Genomic DNA, 19430 nt, shown 5'->3' with positions numbered 1-19430 from the left:
AATAAGAATTAAGGAAAATATATGTATATATTTTAAGTCAACTTTTATGCATTTCTCTTGCGCATGCCCAACTGGAATCCAGTGCTAGATCGCAATACAATATTAAGGATACATTTAACTGGTTCACCCATTGGCAATAGTTCAAATTCTCGCACAATTTTGGCAATCATAGTTTTCATCTCGAGTTGGGCAAATTTCTGACCAATACAATTACGTGGCCCAGCACTGAAGGGTATATAAGTAAAGGCCGATCCACGATCAGTGGATATCGACTCATGACGTTCTGGCATAAATCGATCCGGATCGGGAAAATTTTCTGATGAATTTTGTAATCCATAAATTCCTAAGAGTACCTCGGTACCAGCTGGCAAAATACCATCACCGTACTTTGAATGGCCTACAAGAAATCGAGAAATAATGATTTAAAAAAAAAGTCTGACCAATTAGAGAATGTTTTGTCACCTACTGTATTTGAAATCCGTTTGCAATTTGCGTCCTACCAAGGGCACCGATGGATACATGCGCAACGATTCTTTGATTACACATTCCATATACTTGAGCTCATTCAAATCTCTTATGGTAATGGGGCGATTGCGATCTTGCCCCAGCACCTCATGAATCTCGTTGAGAAGTTTCGCCTGGACGGCAGGATGTCGGGAAATGGCTGTCAGGCAAAAGGATATGGCACTGGTTGTTGTGTCATGACCTTCAAACATAAAGGTATCGACCTCTTCGCGTATCTCATCATTCGACAGGGGTCGTCCATCAACAGTTGACTGGAGTAGGACATCCAACAGGGCCATTCGCCGTTTGGTGCCGACATCATCCTCATTAGCCTGCTCAGGTCGTTTGTTCTTCAGGTGCTCCTCCAATGTTGTTCGACGCTGTTTTATCACATTGATGGTATATTCATGCATGGTGCGAATCATTCGCATTTGCCGCCACTTTAAATGCGGATGGGTTAGTGTAAAAAGTAGCTCATTTTGCAGATAAACCGATAAGAAACGCCAACTCATCAAAGCAGTGCATCTGCGAAATGGAAGCAAACCTAAAGATTATGTTTCTACGATGATCTGGCAGAAATTACTCATTGACTGCATTGGCGTAGGGTGTGCCTTCATTCTTCTGGGCATCCACTTTAGTGCCCATTGCCGTTTCGGCAATAATATCCAAGGCGGCCAGACATATATACGAATAGACATCGAACACTTCTCCATTGGCCCGTTGACTTAGGCGATTTATACACGTATTCGATTGGCTATCGAAAACCTCTACAAATTGCTCTAATATGGCAAAGTGGAATGTCGGCGTTATGATCTTGCGACGTTGATGCCAAACTTTGCCATCGCTCAGTAGCAAACCATTGCCCAGCCATTGACCCAATACCCTATATACAGGGTGCTTGACCAAGTGTTCTTGGCTGCTTAGTATCTGCTCATTCATCTCATTGTCAGCACTAATTACAAGCAAACGATTAAATACCCAAACACGTTGAAGGGCACCCATTTTTTTGACTTGCTCACGACCTACTTCAAAGAAATCTATCGGTAAAAGAGATAGAAGCAGGTAAGTGGTTTAGTAGGAGGGTTTGGCCAATTAATAATCGTGTCATAAACGTGAGTGTTGTTAAGATTAGCCATATATTTTACAAACACACATAACACCGATAACAAGCCATTGAGCAAAAAATAATCCCACAAATTTATATTTATTATGATCCCCCGATAACTATGAATGGCTATAAAAAAAACTATTTTTAGCTTGATTAGAACTAAAAGCATCAATAATACTTCAACGCTTAGAACTTCCGTTGAAGATTACTCAATGAGAGAGAGAGAAAATTAGATTAATTTATCATATATTCAAAACTATGTATCATGTGAAACCCGAGAGTCGCGCTTGCAACCTAGATAACCGATATGGATATGGTTGTCTAGACCAAAGTGAAGGTCACAGATATTCAGATTAAACACAATTATTCACTTAGCTCATTAATCTCTTCTCAAGCTAGGATCTAGTCGATTTTAAATTATATTAAATCATAAATACGATTCGCAAACTTTATTGATGATTAATTTCATAAAAATTTTCAAAAGTTTGTTGTCATTATTTAAATGTTTATTTAATGTCAACTAAAAAATTTGATATTTTAAAAGCTTTGACTCCAAAAATAAAGTGTAGAAAGTGTTTCGTAAATTCTGCAAATGTTATTTTATATAAGTCTTTTATTTACCATTTTGACTATTTGTCAGTTGATTGTGAAATCTGTGAACGGTTTTAATTAAGCTGAGAATATAAAATGCCATTTTTTTCTGCAAATATATGTACATATAAGCAATTTGGCCAGAAATACAATTAATTTTAGCATTTTCAGTTTTTTATAACCTGCCATTACCAAGTGGTGTGAATTATATGCCCTTTTTGAACTAGTCTTAGAAAAGAAATTATTACGAGATGATAAATTTGGTTTTTGTCGAGTTTTCTATGGGAATTCTTCATGTTAATCTAAAGTGGTTTTACATTTGTATAGTCAAAGGTAAATATTATTATTATTATTATGATGCTTATATATATGATCATCGCTGTTATAGTGATGTAGTATATGAAAAAAAAAACCAGTTCAAGTGGAACGAGTTATGCAATTTGTACAACGTTAGGCCACAACTGTTTGTGAGTCATTTGAACTTGATTTTACTTCTAATATTACATGTGTGTAAATGCAGTTGTTGCATTTTTTTGCAGATCGGCTAACGCTAACGAATTGGCCATAATTTTACGTAGGCTAATTGATTTGTTCATAATTCCACTGATTATAACAATTATGTCCTTTGGCCGGTTTAATTGTGTGGAACACAATTTGATTATTTGTTCTTTCCCTTTTTGTTTTTACAATTATTGTACACACGATTTGTGCATTAATTATTAGATTATTTTAAATGTTCATTGTTTGTATTTGTTTGGTTTAATTTGTGTTTGCTGTTGTTGCCAAACAAAATGTACCTACTCTGTGGATTCATTTGAAACATTATGTGCAGGGCACCCACAAGTGGGGGGCAGTAGGGACCCGGCAGATTGGCGACCGCCTGGCGACGCGACCTCTGACCATAATGGATGAACCAGGCGGCTGTCAAGAGCAACGCGACTATAGCGAACAGCAGCATGACTGCAACTGAAAGTTTTTATTTAAGCTTCTACCGATGGCAGTCGGTCGATCTGACTGACTGACTGACTAACTGTCAGCGGTCAGTGCAGAGATATTTTCTTATCGTAATTGTGCTATGCCAGATTATTTCTATATTACACATATATGCAAGTTATTTCTAAGAATACGAATATAGCACAAAAGTGATTTTTTTTTTTTTTTCATTGCTAATCGGTCTATTTTGAGAGAACGAGAGTGCTTGTTTATTAATTGTTTTTAATCCACCGGCGATAACAAAGTTCGAGTTGACTGTTGCAAGGAGAACATGAAGAGGGGTGGAGACATCGCCCATTCATTGATGCTGGGTGTAACTTTTCTCTTATATATATTTTTTTTAAAGTAATTTCCGTTAGAGACACTCGTGCGGAAATTAAAACATTTGCCCTGATGATGATGATGGTGCTGGTGATGATGGCGGCATACAAAAAGGATCCGTGCAACCAGTTGGACATGGATAGATGGATGGATTGGCATGGAGGAGGCAAAGGCATTGAAGTCCAGAGAGTAACTGTCTTTGAAAAAACTAATTAACAGTAGCTTCCTTCTGGTCGGTTGGGTCCGCAGGGGCAGGTCGGGCAACTTTGACTTTGTAATGCCATTTTATTATTTTAAATGGCACGAATGGTGGTCACTATGCAAAAATAAATGCACATAAGTATGTGAATGTGTGCTGGCTCTCGAAACACACACGAAAAGTGTTTTTAATTGTAGACGCAATGAGCATTTTCAATTTTCACAATGACTGTTATAAATAAATGCTTGGATATATGTATGTTTTTTTGTTTTTTTTTTGTTTTGGTTTTCATGCCATGCTGCGCCATTGCACGGCTCAAAAAGATTTTCCCCATTAATTTTGCATATTAAAAATGCAATTTGTTGTATTAATTGCAGCATGTGAAATGTATCAGACAATGCCCAACCAACCAACCAACCAGCCGACCAACCAACCAACCCACCATGCAACCAGCAGGAGAATCAAGTCACGTTGCCATATTCAGTGCAAACAAGCCAGCCGAACGGATAAGGGACCATGGACAATGGACAACACGTCGTATGCGTGATGTGAGTAATACAATTCCATGAGAGAGAGAGAGAACGAACAAGAGATAAAAAAAAAGAATGGGTAAAAAGAGATATTGAACGAAGCAAACCAAACCACGTGACCAAATGCAGTGTGTGAGCGAGAATTGAAGATTTTTTTGTTTTTAAATATATAAATTTAACTACAAGCAAAAAAAAAACATGAAAAAAACAAACGAAACGAGAAAACTGATATTTTTTTTAAGGCATTGAATTGCCACAGAAATTGATATAAATGATGCACAGAAATGCAGTTGCATTTCTCTAGCATAGAGAAGGTATGTATATATATATATATATATATTGCAACTCTTTACAACAACAATGTTCTCTTTGTGCTAAATTTTGAAAATGGAAATTGTTTTGGATAGTTGACAGGAACTTATTATTAGACATTAAATATTGATATCTACTTTCATTCAAAATTTCCAAAGTGTTGTTCAAACTATGCACTTAATGCTATTTTTGTCTTGAAACAGTCTCATTTAATTTTAATATTAAAATTCATAGGCATTTGCTTAGAGTAGGAAATTAGCGTTCAAGTTGAAGTTGAGGGCAAAGTCAATGTCAAGTCTCAATTGCCATGCCACAAACGAGTTTAACCAAATGCATTTAGTCTTAGATTGCACAATTGAAAACCAGTTTTGAGATCAAGCTGATTGTTTACAGAATTTCTTATACATTGCAACTATTTTATATAAGTACAAATTGGCCTATACATACAAAAATGATATAGATTGAGGTAGATACTAGACTGCTTGCCGCTGATTTGTCATGTTGTTGCTGTTGATCCGTTTGATCAATTAAAGGATATTTTTCTATGGCCTTTTCGGCCATTGCCCGAATGCCAGCCCATGATTCTTTTACCAAAGTCTCTATATATTCTGGTGGAGGAAAAAAACCGTGTTGCCTGCCAGACAATTCGAGGACGAAGGACAAAGGAATTCCTATTTTGTAGGCATAGTCGAGGCTACTGCCACCAATTGTGCCATATTGATGACCTTGTCTGGCCTTAAAATCTGTCTGGTAAGAGGTTTGCATTGCTTTTGCTCCATAGTCAGCTATCTCATGAAGATCTTGATGATTTTTTGTTTGTACACTGAAGAAAAATTGAAATTTACTTTTAACACAGAAACGCCTCAATTCGGTTTTATTTACCTTTCATAGACCCAAGGATAGTATATCGATTCGTTGTGTGAATGCAATGATAAATACATTTTGCCTTGCCCAGTGCGCACCAAATCTAGCATTAAATCACGAATAGCAACCGATTCGGACTCAGAGAAGGGTTTACTTCCCGCATAATGTTCACTACACGGATCAAGCAATTCGCTATAGCCCTCACTCCAGTGTACATCAAAATTGCGATTCAGATTTGTACCAAAACAATCTTTTACATTTGGCGAACGGGTATTACGCCACATTTTGTCGGCATTCCTTGAGTATTCATAGCCATCTGGATTAGCCAATGGCAATATGATCCAGTCGTAGTCCTTCAACAGATGGGCATTCTCTTCGAATTCACCCAGCAATTGATCCACCACATAGAGAGCTACAGCTGGTGTTATCCATTCTCGGGCATGCAAGCCTGCATCCATGAAGATAACATTCTTTCCACGTCGGCCATCGCTGTTGGATATGACAATGGTCTTTAGATGGCGATTCTCATAGGATCGACCAACATCAACCAGCGACACCCATGGATGATAGTACTCTCCCACAACATCCAAAAACTCCATTACATCATCATAGCTTTGATATTTATCCAAAAGTAGCCTTGGTTTAGGAACATTATCGTTTCGGATTGGTGGAAAGGCATCGATGTGAACAATAACAATGATTAATGCTAAGATAGTGTTACAAATTTTCAGAAACATGTTGTTGAACCGACTCACAAGTCTCTACTAACATTCCCTTCAAACACGCAAGAGCAAATTTAGTTTGCACACAGCGAACATTGCGATAAGACGCCTAATAATTAAATAGACAACAAATGAGAATAAATGACAACCAAACCGAGACACAAAGAGAGAGAGAGAGAGAGAGAGAGAGAAATATATGTTTATTATTCCATATTCGAGACACGAAATCTCGGGAATGTCTGGCAAAAATCCAATTTTCTGATTATTTTCTCTTCTATCCCAGACTGCTGATCGATCGGTCTCGTTGGATTCTAATGATGAGTTCGTGAGAAATAGAGAAAAAAATAGCGCAGTTCAAAAGTGTCCAAACAACTTTGCAACTGTTTCTTTTCTATCATTTTGATTCTCTATTTCGAAACAGGGCGTATTCGAATTTTATTAACAGTTTGTTATTCTTAATCATCATAAGATGATGTGTCCGTTTATAAGTAAGAAAAGGGTAAGCAATTCCATTCTGATCCAGGCACTCAAAAAGTTATTTTTAAAAGTCAGGGTCAATCTTACTGATTAATAACTTTAACTTGTAATTTTGAAAGTTACTAAGGATGTCGATACATTGTGTAGATACAATGTTGAGACAAAGGGTATTAAAAAGTTCAACACACTTAAAAGCAAGCTCAACACCGACTGGTTTTCTGGGTTTTTTTTTTTTTTTGTATACGCACTAGTTTTTTATCTCATTTTACGGCTTTGCCATTTTGCGGTTTAAAAAGCCATTAAAAAATGTAATTATGTTGATAAATACGTCTTACTGGGCATTTTGCATTTTTATTTTGCTAACTTCCTTTTGACGGCATCCTCGTGCTCTCATCCTCATCCTCATCCTTGTCATGGTCGTGGTCGTGGTCGTGGTCCTTGCGTTGGTTCTGGTCTTGCTTGTGATGCCATTGCCACTCAACTTTAGCCACGAACCAACAGCAGCAGCAAAACAAAAACAGTTCCAGTACGGCCGGCCTTTCTTCTTCATCATCATCATTATCACCATCATCATCATTCTCATCCTTCTTTTAGTGTTTCTTCTTTTCAACTTTTAGCCAACAATTTAGTTGCCTTGGTCTCGGGCAAATATTTTATCATTGCGCCTTTTTGCACTCAAGTGGGTGGAAGTTGGCTAAGGGTAAGGGGCAGGCAGATGGCATGGACTGAAGAACTGTGTTGCATTTAAGCCAAGTTTATGGCTTCATTTCTTGCAAATTGTTGCCTTTAGTCACATTTGACTGGCAAAACTACTTTTTCACTGGCAAAAAAAAAAGAGATAAATATTACGAAGAAAATTTCATCACCAAGAGCCAGTTTTTTGTTGACCTTTTCCCTTTCTTTTTTATACCATACACCCATAGGGTGAAATGGTATATTAAAGTCGCCAAAATGTATGTAACAGGCAGAAGGAAGCATCTCCGACCCCACAAAGTATATATATTCTTGATCAGGATCAAAAACTGAGTCGATCTAGCCATGTCCGTCTGTCCGTCCGTCCGTCCGTCCGTCCGTCCGTCCGTCCGTATGAACACCTAGATCTCGGAGACTATAAGAGCTAGAGCCACCAAATTTGGTATGCAGTCTCGTGTAGTATGTACGCTTATCGAGTTTGTTTCAAATTTTTGCCACGCCCCCTTCCGCCCCCAGAATTTACATAAAACTGTTTTTCTTAAAAAGTATAGCAGATAGAAACATCAAATTTGGTTTATATACTCGTTTAGTTAGCGGGCAGAAAATAATTGTTCCAACTTTTTGCCACGCCCCCTTCCGCCCCCGGAATTTACATAACTCTGATTTTCTTAAAAACTATGACAGCTACCGACATTAAATTTGGTATGTAAGTTAGCTTAATAGACGCGCAGATATTGACTATTTAAAAATTATGCCACGCCCATTTCCGCCCCCGAAAATTAAACAAAACTGATTTTCTCGAAAACTAACAAAGCTAAAGTCACCAAATTTAGTATGTATATTGGCTTAGTATGCGCGCAGAACACATATATTTTAATATGTTGCCACGCCCACTTCCGCCTCCATAATTTAGAAAAAACCGATTAGCTTTTGCAATTTTTTGACCATCGCGATCAAATTTGGCAGACTAATAAATCTTATCTATTTCTATCAAACTACCAAATTTGATTGAAATCGGACTAGAAACATACAAAATATACGTATGAACGTATTTTGCTACGCGATCCATAAGGGCAGAATTGGCCGTTGGCTAGTGGCGGCGCTAGAGTGCTTGTGTGTTTGTAGAGTGAGCGAGATAGCAAATGGTATGAGGCATGTTAAAACAATTTAGTAGACATACATTTGGTTTTCGAAATTTTAAATATTTGTTTCACCTGGTGTATGGTATACCCAAGTCGGCGAGACGACTTACTTACTTCATTTTCTTTTCCATATAATCAGTTTGGTCATTAAAATGATAGCCAATCTAATGAAGCTATCATTTATGCAAATTATGAGTGAAAGAAAATAGCAAAGGAAATTCTTTTGATTTGCCCATTGAGCAGAAAAAAATTATTATATAAAAAAAAAAAAATAAAATGTCTGCTGCTTGCGGCCCTGAGCAATTCAAAACTTCGACTATTGACTTTTGAGAGCTTTCTTTCTTTGGGCGAAATTAATGAGGCTGCACAAATTTGATTTCAATTTCTAGATTGGACCCTAACACAGTTGTCAATGTGCATAATTTATAACGACAAAAGAACAAGAAAAAACAGAAAAAAACACACCAAAAAGGATGAGGCAAAGAAGAAAAAAAAAAATTAGATTAGTTCATAAAGTGCGCCCAGTTGCTCTCGAGTTCTGTTTCTTCGTTCGCAATGGCTGCTTCCTGGGGCTCCTTGTTTGGACCACTTTTTGCCATGCAAGTCACGTAGCCGTTCATGTCCGATTTTTAAGTTGGCGCTGCACAAATCACGTAACCCAAACCAAAGGCAAACCAAAACCAAATCCACTAAAGAAAGAGAAGACCAATGCCAGGGAATCAAGCTAATGTCGTACTTGGGGCTATTTGTAGTGCACTTTGTGTGGATTTTTTTATGATTTGTTTACGCAGCCAAGAACACCCAAAAAATTGAGACGTGAGTGAAAAAACGTGGCCAAGATTATGCTTAATGCCTTTCTTTGTGTTAATTCTATTAAATCATGTCAATATGAAAGACCAAGAGTAAGTTATTTGAATTCAACTTTTACCTGTCTCTACCGATAGAAATTGCAGTTCTAATCACATTTATGGCCATAATTTTATGAATGTAGCTCTCGAATAGTTTAAGGGTTTGTGTTGAGAAATGACAGACAATAAGAATAATATTTAACACAGATACAAGTACATAGTCAACAATAAAAAAAAAAACAGTTTATTAAATGCAGATTAAATAACATTTTGTAGAAATTAATAACTATGCCGCTTAGTAGCCCCAATGTGTGCCAAAGCCATCGAAAGTCATATGAGAAACAGCCTCCGCTGGCGAATAATGAACAATAGCTGGCTGATGGCTAACAATAGGTGATGGATTATGGCCATACTGCTGCTGATAGACTGCTGCTGCTGGATTGTGGCTTACTGGTGCTGCGGCCTGAGTGAAGAGAGTGGGTTGATGATGGACCGCAACATGGGCTGGAGCTGGAGCTGGGGCTGCATAGGTCAAAGTCTTGGCAATGGCCGGCTGATACACATTATTGCTAATTCTTGTGTCCTGTTTATGAACTTGAGAGTAGGGTGTGGCCACCGATTTGGCATAGTGGGAGACAGTACCATCGAAATTTCTAATCACATCCTGGTGGGTGTGGGCCACAGCGTGTTCGTCACTCAGATAACTAATGCCAGATCCCGGTTGGGCAATAATACCAGCCCAGGCGGTTGGTACCAACAACAGAACAAGGATTGAAGCAGCGATTCCAAGGATTTGGTTAGCCATGTTATTTAAATTGAAGTTGAGACTTTGAGGGTAATGCGACAACTGTTGCTATTTGAGTCTGCTGCTAAGGCACATATATATATATATTCATTTAGATTTGGCCAGATCTATTATAAGTAGGGTCGAATCTAACGCCGACGCAGCCAGCCGCCCGCAATCTAGTCGAAATAAACCCGTTTCGCTTAATGCGATTGGCTTTTGCGTGACTTTCAGTTATCCATTTCTCTATCTCTTTGATCGTGGCAAATCAATTTTACAATTGCTCTGAAATTCAACGTGACAGCAAGTGGCTTACCTGTCTGTCTGACTGTCTATTAGAGGGCTAGGGCGAGGGCGTGGCTGACCTACTTGTAAGTGTCCATATTTATGCCTAGACATACATACATTATTGGTATGGTATATTACATAAGCTGAACTGAGCAGGTCGCCGCACTTGCTCCACTTTCAATGGATGATTGGGTTGCTGCTGCGACGATGATAATGATTAAAATGACGACAATGATGACGATGATGATGATGATGATGTCGACTCTGAAGTGCCATCAAGTGCAAGGTATGCCCAAAAAACAAAATAAAAACAACAACATACATACAGCCAACACAATTTATGGCCCATTGGAGATGCATTAAAGTCGATGAAAAAGGAAAATTGTTAATGCATTTTTTCAGTTTCCCGTTTGTTACACTCTCTCTCTCTTTTTCTCAAGCCTTTTTTTCTCAAGTACACGCTGCTATCCATCCTCATCACAAATTGTGGGTCAACAATGAGAGACACTTTATCGGTATATTATCAGAAATGACAATTGGAACTCGTAACTTTACTCTGTTTAAATCTATTCACTTGTCAACACTCGCACAATCAATGGCCTTTGGCTAATGAGTTTATGATTTGTTAACATATTACTATTGAAAATCCCTTCCTTATTGAGAATTAAACAATTTAAAAGCAAACTGTAGTAAAAAGATAAAAATTAAATCCATTTCAAATTCGAATTTGACATTATATTCCAGTGAAAGAATATTTTATGAGCATTACGTTATTCTTTATATATGAAGATATAAGAGTTCTTTGTCAGTCGCAAAGTTTTTTTTAAATTCAATCATTGTTCTCTTTTCACCTTCAGGATTCTTATTAGTATTAAGAGTAAAGGAGAATAAAGTCTCTCTCTAAGTACTGTTATTATATCCTAAAAGTGGTCAAATATAGACATATTCGAAATATTTAAAAATTAAAACTAAAATCACTCAAATTTAAGTAAATTTCCCAGCGATAAAGCAACTTAAATTTCAGCCCTGCCTCCTTAGCCTGAACATATTTTCGTCTCAGTAATTTACAAAGTTTACATGGGAAATCTGTAATCCATTAATTCTTTGTGGGACGATTCGATCCTAGAACTTTTTTTTATAGTATAGATTTCAGCGTAAAAGGTTATACACTTAAATTTTGATTTTGATGAAATTATTTTGTTAGTTATTGTTTTATTATGTTAGTTAGTTTGTTATTAAGTACTCATAAAGTACGACTAATACGAATAATTTTAACACTTTGTAAACTTATTTATTTGCAAATGACAGAATTGCAATTCGTATATAACATTCTGAAATTTTTGCAAGAGAAGTTAACAAAAAGCGAGACAAAAGACTAGTGGAAGGAGGAGAGGGCTATGCTTTTTGTTAAGTGTAGATTTTTGCACTTGTGTATCCATTCGTTTGATCAATTTCGAAGTAAAGTTACTTCCTGTTCTCATCTTTTCTTGTTGCTGCTGCTGCTGACTTTTCAATGGGCCAAGACCAACACTTGGAGTTGAAGTTGACTCGTTGTCGTTATAGTCGTTGTCGATTTCGTTTTCGATCTCATTCAGCTTTTCATGTCCATAAAAATCGCTCAGCTACAATTGAGTTATAATGCAATTGGCAAACGTAAAGCAAATGTTGTTAACTTGGCAAAGAAACAGCAAAAGAGAAATGGAGAGTGGAACTATGGGTGTGGTAGATGGTAGGTGGGCGGTGTTGTGTCCATGTCCGATTTATCCAAGGCTGGAGTGGAGGACATTGTTGTCTTGACTGTTGCAAAAAGAAAAAAAAAGTTTTTGCGCAATGAAAATGACACATAAATAGCATCAAGTTCTCTACGGCATGAAATGTGATTACGGATACGTCGATTTCGAGTTGAGTTTCAGTCCAACTTGAAGTCAACCAACAACAAGAGTCACCTTTGTTTGCTTCACGAGCAACATACATATGTATATATAGCATATATGAGAGGAGGGTGAAGACAGGGCGAGTCAGGGTGAGACTGTTTGAGTGTGTGTGTCGCTGTGTGTGGGTGTGTGTCCATTATGGTTCTTATGAAATTTGGCCCATAAATTGTATTATGGCATTTATGCTTGATTTTATTTCCGTTTTGCCTCACAATCGTCAAGATGATTGTGTATGTGTGTGTGTGCGTGTGTGTGTGTGTGTGGGGTGCTCTGTCTGTGCTCTGAATTGGCTTAAAATCGTTTTCTTCTTGGGCTTGGTCTTGGTCTTCATCATTCTCATCTTTAATTTTTATTGAACAGACAGGAATCACATGTGAGTGCTTAACATTTCAACGGTTTCTTTTTAGAGCCCCTCATTTTGCACTAGCAACAACAATATCATCGGCAATTTGAACTTCAATTAGCTGCATTTGGTCCTTCTATATCCTGAATACCACCTCCCGCACCCCACCTCCCTCTCTCTCTCTCTCTCTCTCTCTCTCTTTCTCTGGTATACAATTACAAATGACGCGTCAGGGCCAGGCCTGACCCAGTCCAGGCCGAAAGTCAATTACCAAAGAGAATCGTCAGGCAGAATTAGGGTAGGATGGAAGAAGGGTGTAAGGAGGGAGTAAGACGCTTGCACTCCATTCGCATAAAAGCCCGCGCCTCGTTGGCTAATTGGAATTGAAACATAAATTAAAAGTCAAAGACGAAAGACGAAAACGAAGACTCCAGAATGCAACTAAAACTTTACGACTTCTTTTCTGGCTTTGGCTTTTCTGACTGTTTCTTTTTATTCCATTCTGTGCTGTGTTTTGTGCTCTGTTCTGTTCTGTTCTGTTCTGTTCTGGTCAATTCGTTAAGTATCGTAGACCAACTCTTACTTATTCACGTACTCGAATTGTATGCAGGGGCGCATCAGAAAAGGGACCAATTATCTATCTATATATACATATAAAAATGAATTGCTGTTCGTTAGTCTCGCTAAAACTCGAGAGCGGCTGACCGGATTTATCTTAGCTTGGTCTTGAATTATTCGTGGAGGTCTAGGGAAGGTTTAAAAGGTGAAAAATTTGAATAATTTTCGGAAAGCCCCTTAAAACAGCCAATTTCTTTTCCCTATACAAACGTTTTCTAACAGTCTATTTAAATAAAGTCAACTGTTGTTTTAATGTCATTGTAGTGCTCTGTAATATACAATGTGAAAACTAAAGGAAAAATTGGTATATTGTGTTTTGTGTAGTAACATAATAGAAATTCACATATCGTGTTTTGTGCAGTGTTTAGTAACCCATATTATCAAACCAAACCAATTAGCAATCATTATGCCACGTCTTAGATTATCCGATGAACAAGGAGAATAAAGTAAATGAAATGCTGATGCTGATATTAATGTATCTAATTAAAGCAACCTCAGATCCCTCAATTTTTTTGAATATTTATGCATTTTGATATCGCATATTAAGCATTGCGTAATGCTCTTGACTACGCCCATGGCTTGTATGTGGATGTGGGTTTGTGTGTGGGTGAGTGTGTGTGCTGTGTTGTGCAATGTTTTGTAATTTTAACGTTTTGTCGTAATACTCGAACCAATTACTACGATAGTTTCAGTTCGGCTTTCACATAGCTAATGTTGTTGCTCTCTTGAGCAGCTGCATTGACAGCTTAGATTAAGTGTTGACTATAAATTGGTTTTACTTTCTTAGTTCTATTTATGAGGCCAGTTGCACTTGCCACTTGCCAAGTTTAAGTTATTTGCCAGCGATTACAATCGGATTGTAAAACATTCATATTTCCACACTATTAATTCACTGCTAAAGCATAAGCAAAGGAAAGTCTTAAATTTAAACGCACTTCTATGGATTAAACCAAGTTAACTCAAATAACCTTATGCTCTCTCGTATGTGAGTATAGGGTTTACCATCGCCAATCAGTAGCTGCTTCTCGGCATCCTGCATTCTCTCTATCTATTATCAGTCAGTCCAGGCATCCAGCTACACCCACTTTCACATCCATTCAGCTCATCTTAACCCACCCACCCTCGCTGCCTTGTTCTTCTTGCTTTATGGCACAAAGGGGACTTGGCTTCAATTTTCTTTATATTACAACTTGATTTAATTTGACGTGAGACTTGCCACTGGAACTCGAGGAGCATGCTGGCTGGCAATCCTAACTAAAGGTGGAGGTGGAAACGCTTGACCAGAACCAACAAAAAAAAAACACAAAAACAACAAAAATTAGAAACGAAAAAGTTGGATAAACTTGAAGTTGCTGCCAGCCACCGAATGAGAGTTTATTGCAATGCCTGAAAATTCAAATTCCAAAATCCAAATTTTCATGTTATTGTATACTTAATGAAAATATGAACAATTCAAAAAGTAAAACTCATTTACCAACTGCCAGGCACAGGGCGGCACTCCAAAGGTATTGTGCCGGGAAGGGAGGAGACAGCGGGGTAAGGCGGCTGATCTAGGCCGATTGATATAATTTCATTACGCGAAGCTGGCTGCCAGCTATTTCTAAGCAATTAATGTTTCCTCACGCCCACTGTCATCCCCATTACGCCCCTCAACCGCACACCGCCCATTCCACACTCCTTCACACTGTGTGACACAGCCAAGACCCAAACAAAAAAAAAAGAAATGAAATACAAAAAATGTGTGTAATAAAAAAATTTAGAGCAACAAAAAAAAAATGATAATGAAAATGAAAATGCATAAACAGAAACAATTCCAAATGAAGAAAGGAAGTCAGTAAAAGCAAAGGGGAAGGTGAAGAGGGGGTTGCTTGTTTAGAAGTGGGTGTAGTTGTAGTGGACGAAAAGATGAGAGAAAGAGAGAGAGAGAAATGGGGGACTTGGTGTTGGGGAACAAGGCTGTCGTGGAAAACTCATTAAAACTTTTTTCATAGCCCATTTGAAAGCAATTTGTAAATTGTGAAACTTGCACTTGGCCAAGGCGCGAAGCAGAAAAGTGTAATAATTATTGTTTACCCACATTTTTTTTTTTTTCTTTTTAGTGGGTTGAGTTAACTTTTGGCCTTGCTTACATTTAAGAAGCACTTGGTCAAGAGAACAAGTTACAGCAGTTTAGGTGCATGTTCGTCTTTTTGTTTTGTATACCTTTTGATTAGGATTATTCGAGATATTTGTGTAAATATGATTTCTAAGTTAAGGTAAGTCTTTTTAGATATCTGTATTCAAAAAGGACCACCATTTGATCTTCATTTTGCCTCAGGGCAGAGATTTCAGTAATAAAAGCGAGCAAATTTGGATTGCAATCTTTCTAAGAAGCTTCAGACTCTGTAAAATCTAAGAGTTTATAGAGATATACCAAAATCAGTATAATATCTGGCCCGCAAGGAGAAGTATCCAGCAGCTTTTAGGTTGAGCTTCCTATATAACTGCCCAAATAACTAAACCTATAATTACTCGCTTTAATTAACAAGTTTAAAAATAGTTTATATGACATGCCATGTTTCCGAATTTCCAAAGAAACTCCTTAAAAAAGAACTTAAGACGCAAGTCAATCTGATAATCGTAGCAAATCCTAAGAGATTTGACTTCTTTTAAACAAATTTGCATTTATTGTGTGTGTGTGTGTGTGTGTGTGTGTGTGTGTGTGTGTGTGTGTGTGTGTGTATTTGGGTGTGTGTGGGTGTGTTTCTGTGTATTTAGTTAATAGCCAGTTTGAATTTTCAACTGACAGGATCAGGATATGTCAGGACCTCTATGCCCATGCTCTTACCATCATGCCATCTTTTCATGTTGTTGGTAAAACGCCAAGGTCTTCGCCATCATTTTTGAGACCGTGGAAAGGCTCACAATCGCAGACATTAAATCAAATTTCCGCACATTTCTTGTCGGTTGGGCCATACTACATGTATATACGAAAAATTTTTCTCTCGCTGCGGTTAGCTTCCCTTATTCTTTTTCTGCTACCGCAGCGGCACTTAAATATTCAAAGCGAACACTTTTTCTACACCTTTGCGTCTTGAATGGAGTTACTCCATCCACCAGCTCCGTCCAACACTTGCCCCCTTAACCCCCGTAGTTCCACTGATTTTTCCTTATTATTCATACGCTGCCTTTTCGTGTGCAGCGCCAAAAATTCCCACAGGATGCAAGTCAAAGCCAACCAGCCATCCAGCCAGGGGTTTGCCTTAAGGCAAAGAAATGGGCAGGGGGTCAAAGGGCTTGGGCCAAAGCCAACCAGGTGGGTAACTACATATGCAGTACTTCAAAAGTTTTTATAGACTTCTGTTTTGTGTTGGCATTATAGAAAAATGGTCTCACTTGGAGCTAAATGTACATACCTATATATATTTTCTTTGCTCGAAAAAAAATAAAAGTAAACTAAAATCAGTAAATCCTTCCAAACGAAGTGGAGTTTTTTTCGCCTTTAGTTTCATTAGGAAACTAATACTAAATTCTGAACAAGCCATCAAACAATGAATAAACCATATAAAATTATTAAACTTATTACACTTAAATCATAGTTGAATAGATGAATTCAATTTACATTTTATCATAACACTATTACTGATCCTGAGGGACTTTTATAGAAATTCCTGATTTATCTTTAAACGTACATTAGTATCACATGCAGCCAGAGCAGGGCGGCTTTAATCTGGCAACATCTTGGAAGTTGATCGGGAAACTGGCCCAAGTTTCATATACCCCTGAAATTTTGAAGAAAATATACATATGCAACATTTCTTCTTGTCCACGAGAATGAAGATGCAAATAGAGTAAGGGAGTTGGAACAAAAAGCTTTAGGATTGGCATGGACTCATGCAATCTTAATGTCGGACATTTTCTGGACAAAATTTATTGGGAGTACTATAATGCAGCCCAATGGCGTTCAAACCGAGTGAAGGATTCGTGGGTGGCGGCCACTGGAATGACGCCCCAAAACATTTGCGCATCAGCAAAACAAAATCAAATTGGTCAACATGTAGAACCCCCGGGTATGGAATGTAGTTTTCGCTTAAGTTGTAAATGATAATAATAATTAATAATAATAACAAATAGTAATATTAAAAACAAAGTTGTGAAATGCTTTAAAAAGTCAAACCTCTCCGCGATACCCTTCCTCCACACTATGGATTTTGGCAAGGACAATGAAAATGACATCGTGACACCACATACCAGACTAAGGGCAATTCATAAAGGTCAATTTCGACCACATTTTATTTATGAAATATTTTAAAAAAACTCTTCGAAAATGTGCCAAAATTCGACATGAATTAGAATACTTATATTATTCACCCCAAATGATGTTCTCAATCCAGGAGTTAAACAAATGAACTTTGGTATAGACACTGGGTAAACCTTTTTCACCACATAGCAAACCATAGGAAGTGATGCCTATAACCTGTTTGAGGCAATTGTATTTCGGATGTTGAACAAACATTGGTCCACCGGAATCTCCATTACAGGTATCTATGCCACTTTGATTATGTGATCCAGCACAGAATTGTGTGCGTACATCAATATTAAATTCGATTCTCTCTTGGCATATGGGATATGTGAAACGTTCCAGACTCACTTTGAGAAGATGCATGGATGGATGTCCTGCATTTCGGGTGAAACCCCAACCAGTGGCCATAAATTGATTATGATCATCACCAGAGCTGGAAGGCAAACAGGCTGGTGAAATATACTCATTGATAGTAGCCTCTTGTAATAACTCGATCAAGGCAATGTCATGATGACGACTCTCGTCATCACCTTCATCATATGATGGATGCGGCACATAGTTGGCCACTCCAAAATCCTGAGGCTGTGCATCTTCTGTAGTGCTATTAAAGTCCAATTCACCCAAACGCACTACAAATTTAGGACAAGGATAGGTCAAATTCAAGATCTGTTCCTTTGTTCTATAGAGATTATTATCTTTTAGATGGATATATGAAAAGGGTATTGACAAATTTTGCTTACTCGGCAGTAAAAAGGCAATGGGCAGCGGTTAACACAAATTTGGGATGAATTAAAGTGCCACCACATTCCCATTTAATCTCCGAATTGCCAGGTATACGTCGTCCCAGTCGTGCCATAAAGGGAAATTCTTTTCCTGCTGCCTTGGAACCGCCCAAAATTAAGGGAGTTGATCCGCAATCACGACGCAGCTGATTATACCGCAAACATTCTAAATATATATACTAAAAACTTAGTTACTATAAAAAAACACTGATTTGACATCTCACCCCTTTCGAATCTCTTCAGCTTAGCATCTGACGGTGAATTGGGCCTCCTTTGCAAGTTCAGGGGCAGGGGGCAGCAAACAATGTCGTTTTTTTTATCGCAATATTTAATGCCGGCTTCAATTATATGTAGATTGTCGAACAAAAACGAACATTCAGACATTTCTTTGCATTCGCCTGTTCCTTGATCACAATACTCAACGGCTTTGGATGGAGAATACAAGATAATTATTACTAATAAAAAGTTTAATGTAAATGAAGTCATTTTATTCAAGTTCCACAATCAATTGCTTAAGGTTGAAACGTAGTTTGTTTTATCAACATTTAAGCGGATGTATGAGTTGACATGTCAATCGCTATTTATACAAATGTATGAACATCGTCTGCACTTTACTAACTTAGTTGCTATAAAAAAACACTAATTTGACATCTCACCCCTTTCGAATCTCTTCAGCTTAACATCTGACGGTGAAATGGGCCTCTTTTGCAAGTTTAGGGGCAGGGGGCAGCAAACAATGTTGTTTTCTTCATCGCAATATTTAATGCCTGCTCCAATAATGTGTTGATTGTAGAACAAATACGAACATCCCGTGGCAGACATTTCTTTGCATTCGCCTCTTCCTTGATCACAATACTCAACGGCTTTGGATGGAGAATACAAGCTAATTATTACTAATAAAAAGTTTAATGTAAATGAAGTCATATTATTCAAGTTCCACAATCAATTGCTTAAGGTTGAAACGTAGGTTTTCTTATGGCTTTAACCAGAGTAATTTTTTTTTTTAAATGTGGCCGCCCAGCCGAAGTGAGAGAGATTCGGAAGTGCTAAGGGCTGAGTCGGAAGTGCTGAGGGCTGAGTCGATATCGATTAAAG

At 37.8% G+C, this 19430-nt stretch overlaps 4 protein-coding genes and 1 long non-coding RNA gene across 5 annotated transcripts in view; 1 reads left to right on the top strand and 4 right to left on the bottom strand.

Moving 5' to 3' along the window:
• LOC124460722 overlaps nt 1-19062 on the top strand; it is a 35941-nt gene extending 16879 nt beyond the window's left edge. The window contains exons 2-3 of the long non-coding RNA XR_006954738.1: nt 4094-4264; nt 19011-19062. This is a non-coding gene — a long non-coding RNA (uncharacterized LOC124460722). The remainder of the gene's footprint in view (nt 1-4093; nt 4265-19010) is intronic.
• LOC6639135 (cytochrome P450 4d8) lies at nt 9-3196 on the bottom strand. Its single transcript, XM_002062124.3, has 4 exons — nt 3005-3196; nt 1088-1541; nt 467-1029; nt 9-397 (listed from the first exon to the last, which is right to left on the bottom strand). The coding sequence occupies exons 1-4, from the start codon at nt 3159-3161 to the stop codon at nt 45-47; spliced, it is 1527 nt and encodes a 508-aa protein (XP_002062160.1). The 5' UTR covers nt 3162-3196; the 3' UTR covers nt 9-44.
• On the bottom strand, nt 4901-6163 carry LOC6639136 (zinc carboxypeptidase). Its single transcript, XM_002062125.4, has 2 exons — nt 5441-6163; nt 4901-5381 (listed from the first exon to the last, which is right to left on the bottom strand). The coding sequence occupies exons 1-2, from the start codon at nt 6157-6159 to the stop codon at nt 4976-4978; spliced, it is 1125 nt and encodes a 374-aa protein (XP_002062161.4). The 5' UTR covers nt 6160-6163; the 3' UTR covers nt 4901-4975.
• On the bottom strand, nt 9577-10610 carry LOC6639137 (larval/pupal cuticle protein H1C). The gene has a single exon (XM_002062126.2). It carries the CDS (start codon nt 10107-10109, stop codon nt 9600-9602), a length of 510 nt encoding a protein of 169 aa, XP_002062162.1. The 5' UTR covers nt 10110-10610; the 3' UTR covers nt 9577-9599.
• On the bottom strand, nt 17516-19429 carry LOC6639083 (trypsin). Its single transcript, XM_023181771.2, has 4 exons — nt 18992-19429; nt 18560-18760; nt 18294-18501; nt 17516-18232 (listed from the first exon to the last, which is right to left on the bottom strand). The coding sequence occupies exons 1-4, from the start codon at nt 19257-19259 to the stop codon at nt 17614-17616; spliced, it is 1296 nt and encodes a 431-aa protein (XP_023037539.1). The 5' UTR covers nt 19260-19429; the 3' UTR covers nt 17516-17613.
• Nucleotide 19430: the final 1 nt, after the last annotated feature.

Source organism: Drosophila willistoni (genome assembly GCF_018902025.1).
Source record: "Drosophila willistoni isolate 14030-0811.24 chromosome XR unlocalized genomic scaffold, UCI_dwil_1.1 Seg144, whole genome shotgun sequence".
NCBI lineage: Eukaryota > Metazoa > Arthropoda > Insecta > Diptera > Drosophilidae > Drosophila > Drosophila willistoni.
Note: the sequence above shows the minus strand (reverse complement) of the source record. Positions and strands in the feature narration are given on the sequence as shown.

Bases quoted from the DNA above. Each gene is read 5' to 3' on its own strand.
- LOC6639135 (XM_002062124.3), bottom strand. From the start codon at position 3,161: ATGCTGCTGTTCGCTATAGTCGCGTTGCTCTTGACAGCCGCCTGGTTC. The intron at 1,542-3,004 runs GTAGGTACATTT...TTTTACCGATAG, and splicing joins GTTTCAAATGAATCCACAGA to ATTTCTTTGAAGTAGGTCGT. The intron at 1,030-1,087 runs GTAATTTCTGCC...TCCATTTCGCAG, and splicing joins TACGCCAATGCAGTCAATGA to ATGCACTGCTTTGATGAGTT.
- LOC6639136 (XM_002062125.4), bottom strand. From the start codon at position 6,159: ATGTTTCTGAAAATTTGTAACACTATCTTAGCATTAATCATTGTTATT. The intron at 5,382-5,440 runs GTAAATAAAACC...ATTTTTCTTCAG, and splicing joins TATCCTTGGGTCTATGAAAG to TGTACAAACAAAAAATCATC.
- LOC6639137 (XM_002062126.2), bottom strand. From the start codon at position 10,109: ATGGCTAACCAAATCCTTGGAATCGCTGCTTCAATCCTTGTTCTGTTG.
- LOC6639083 (XM_023181771.2), bottom strand. From the start codon at position 19,259: ATGACTTCATTTACATTAAACTTTTTATTAGTAATAATTAGCTTGTAT. The intron at 18,761-18,991 runs GTGAGATGTCAA...CTCCATCCAAAG, and splicing joins GCTGAAGAGATTCGAAAGGG to CCGTTGAGTATTGTGATCAA. The intron at 18,502-18,559 runs GTGAGATGTCAA...ATATATATTTAG, and splicing joins GCTGAAGAGATTCGAAAGGG to AATGTTTGCGGTATAATCAG.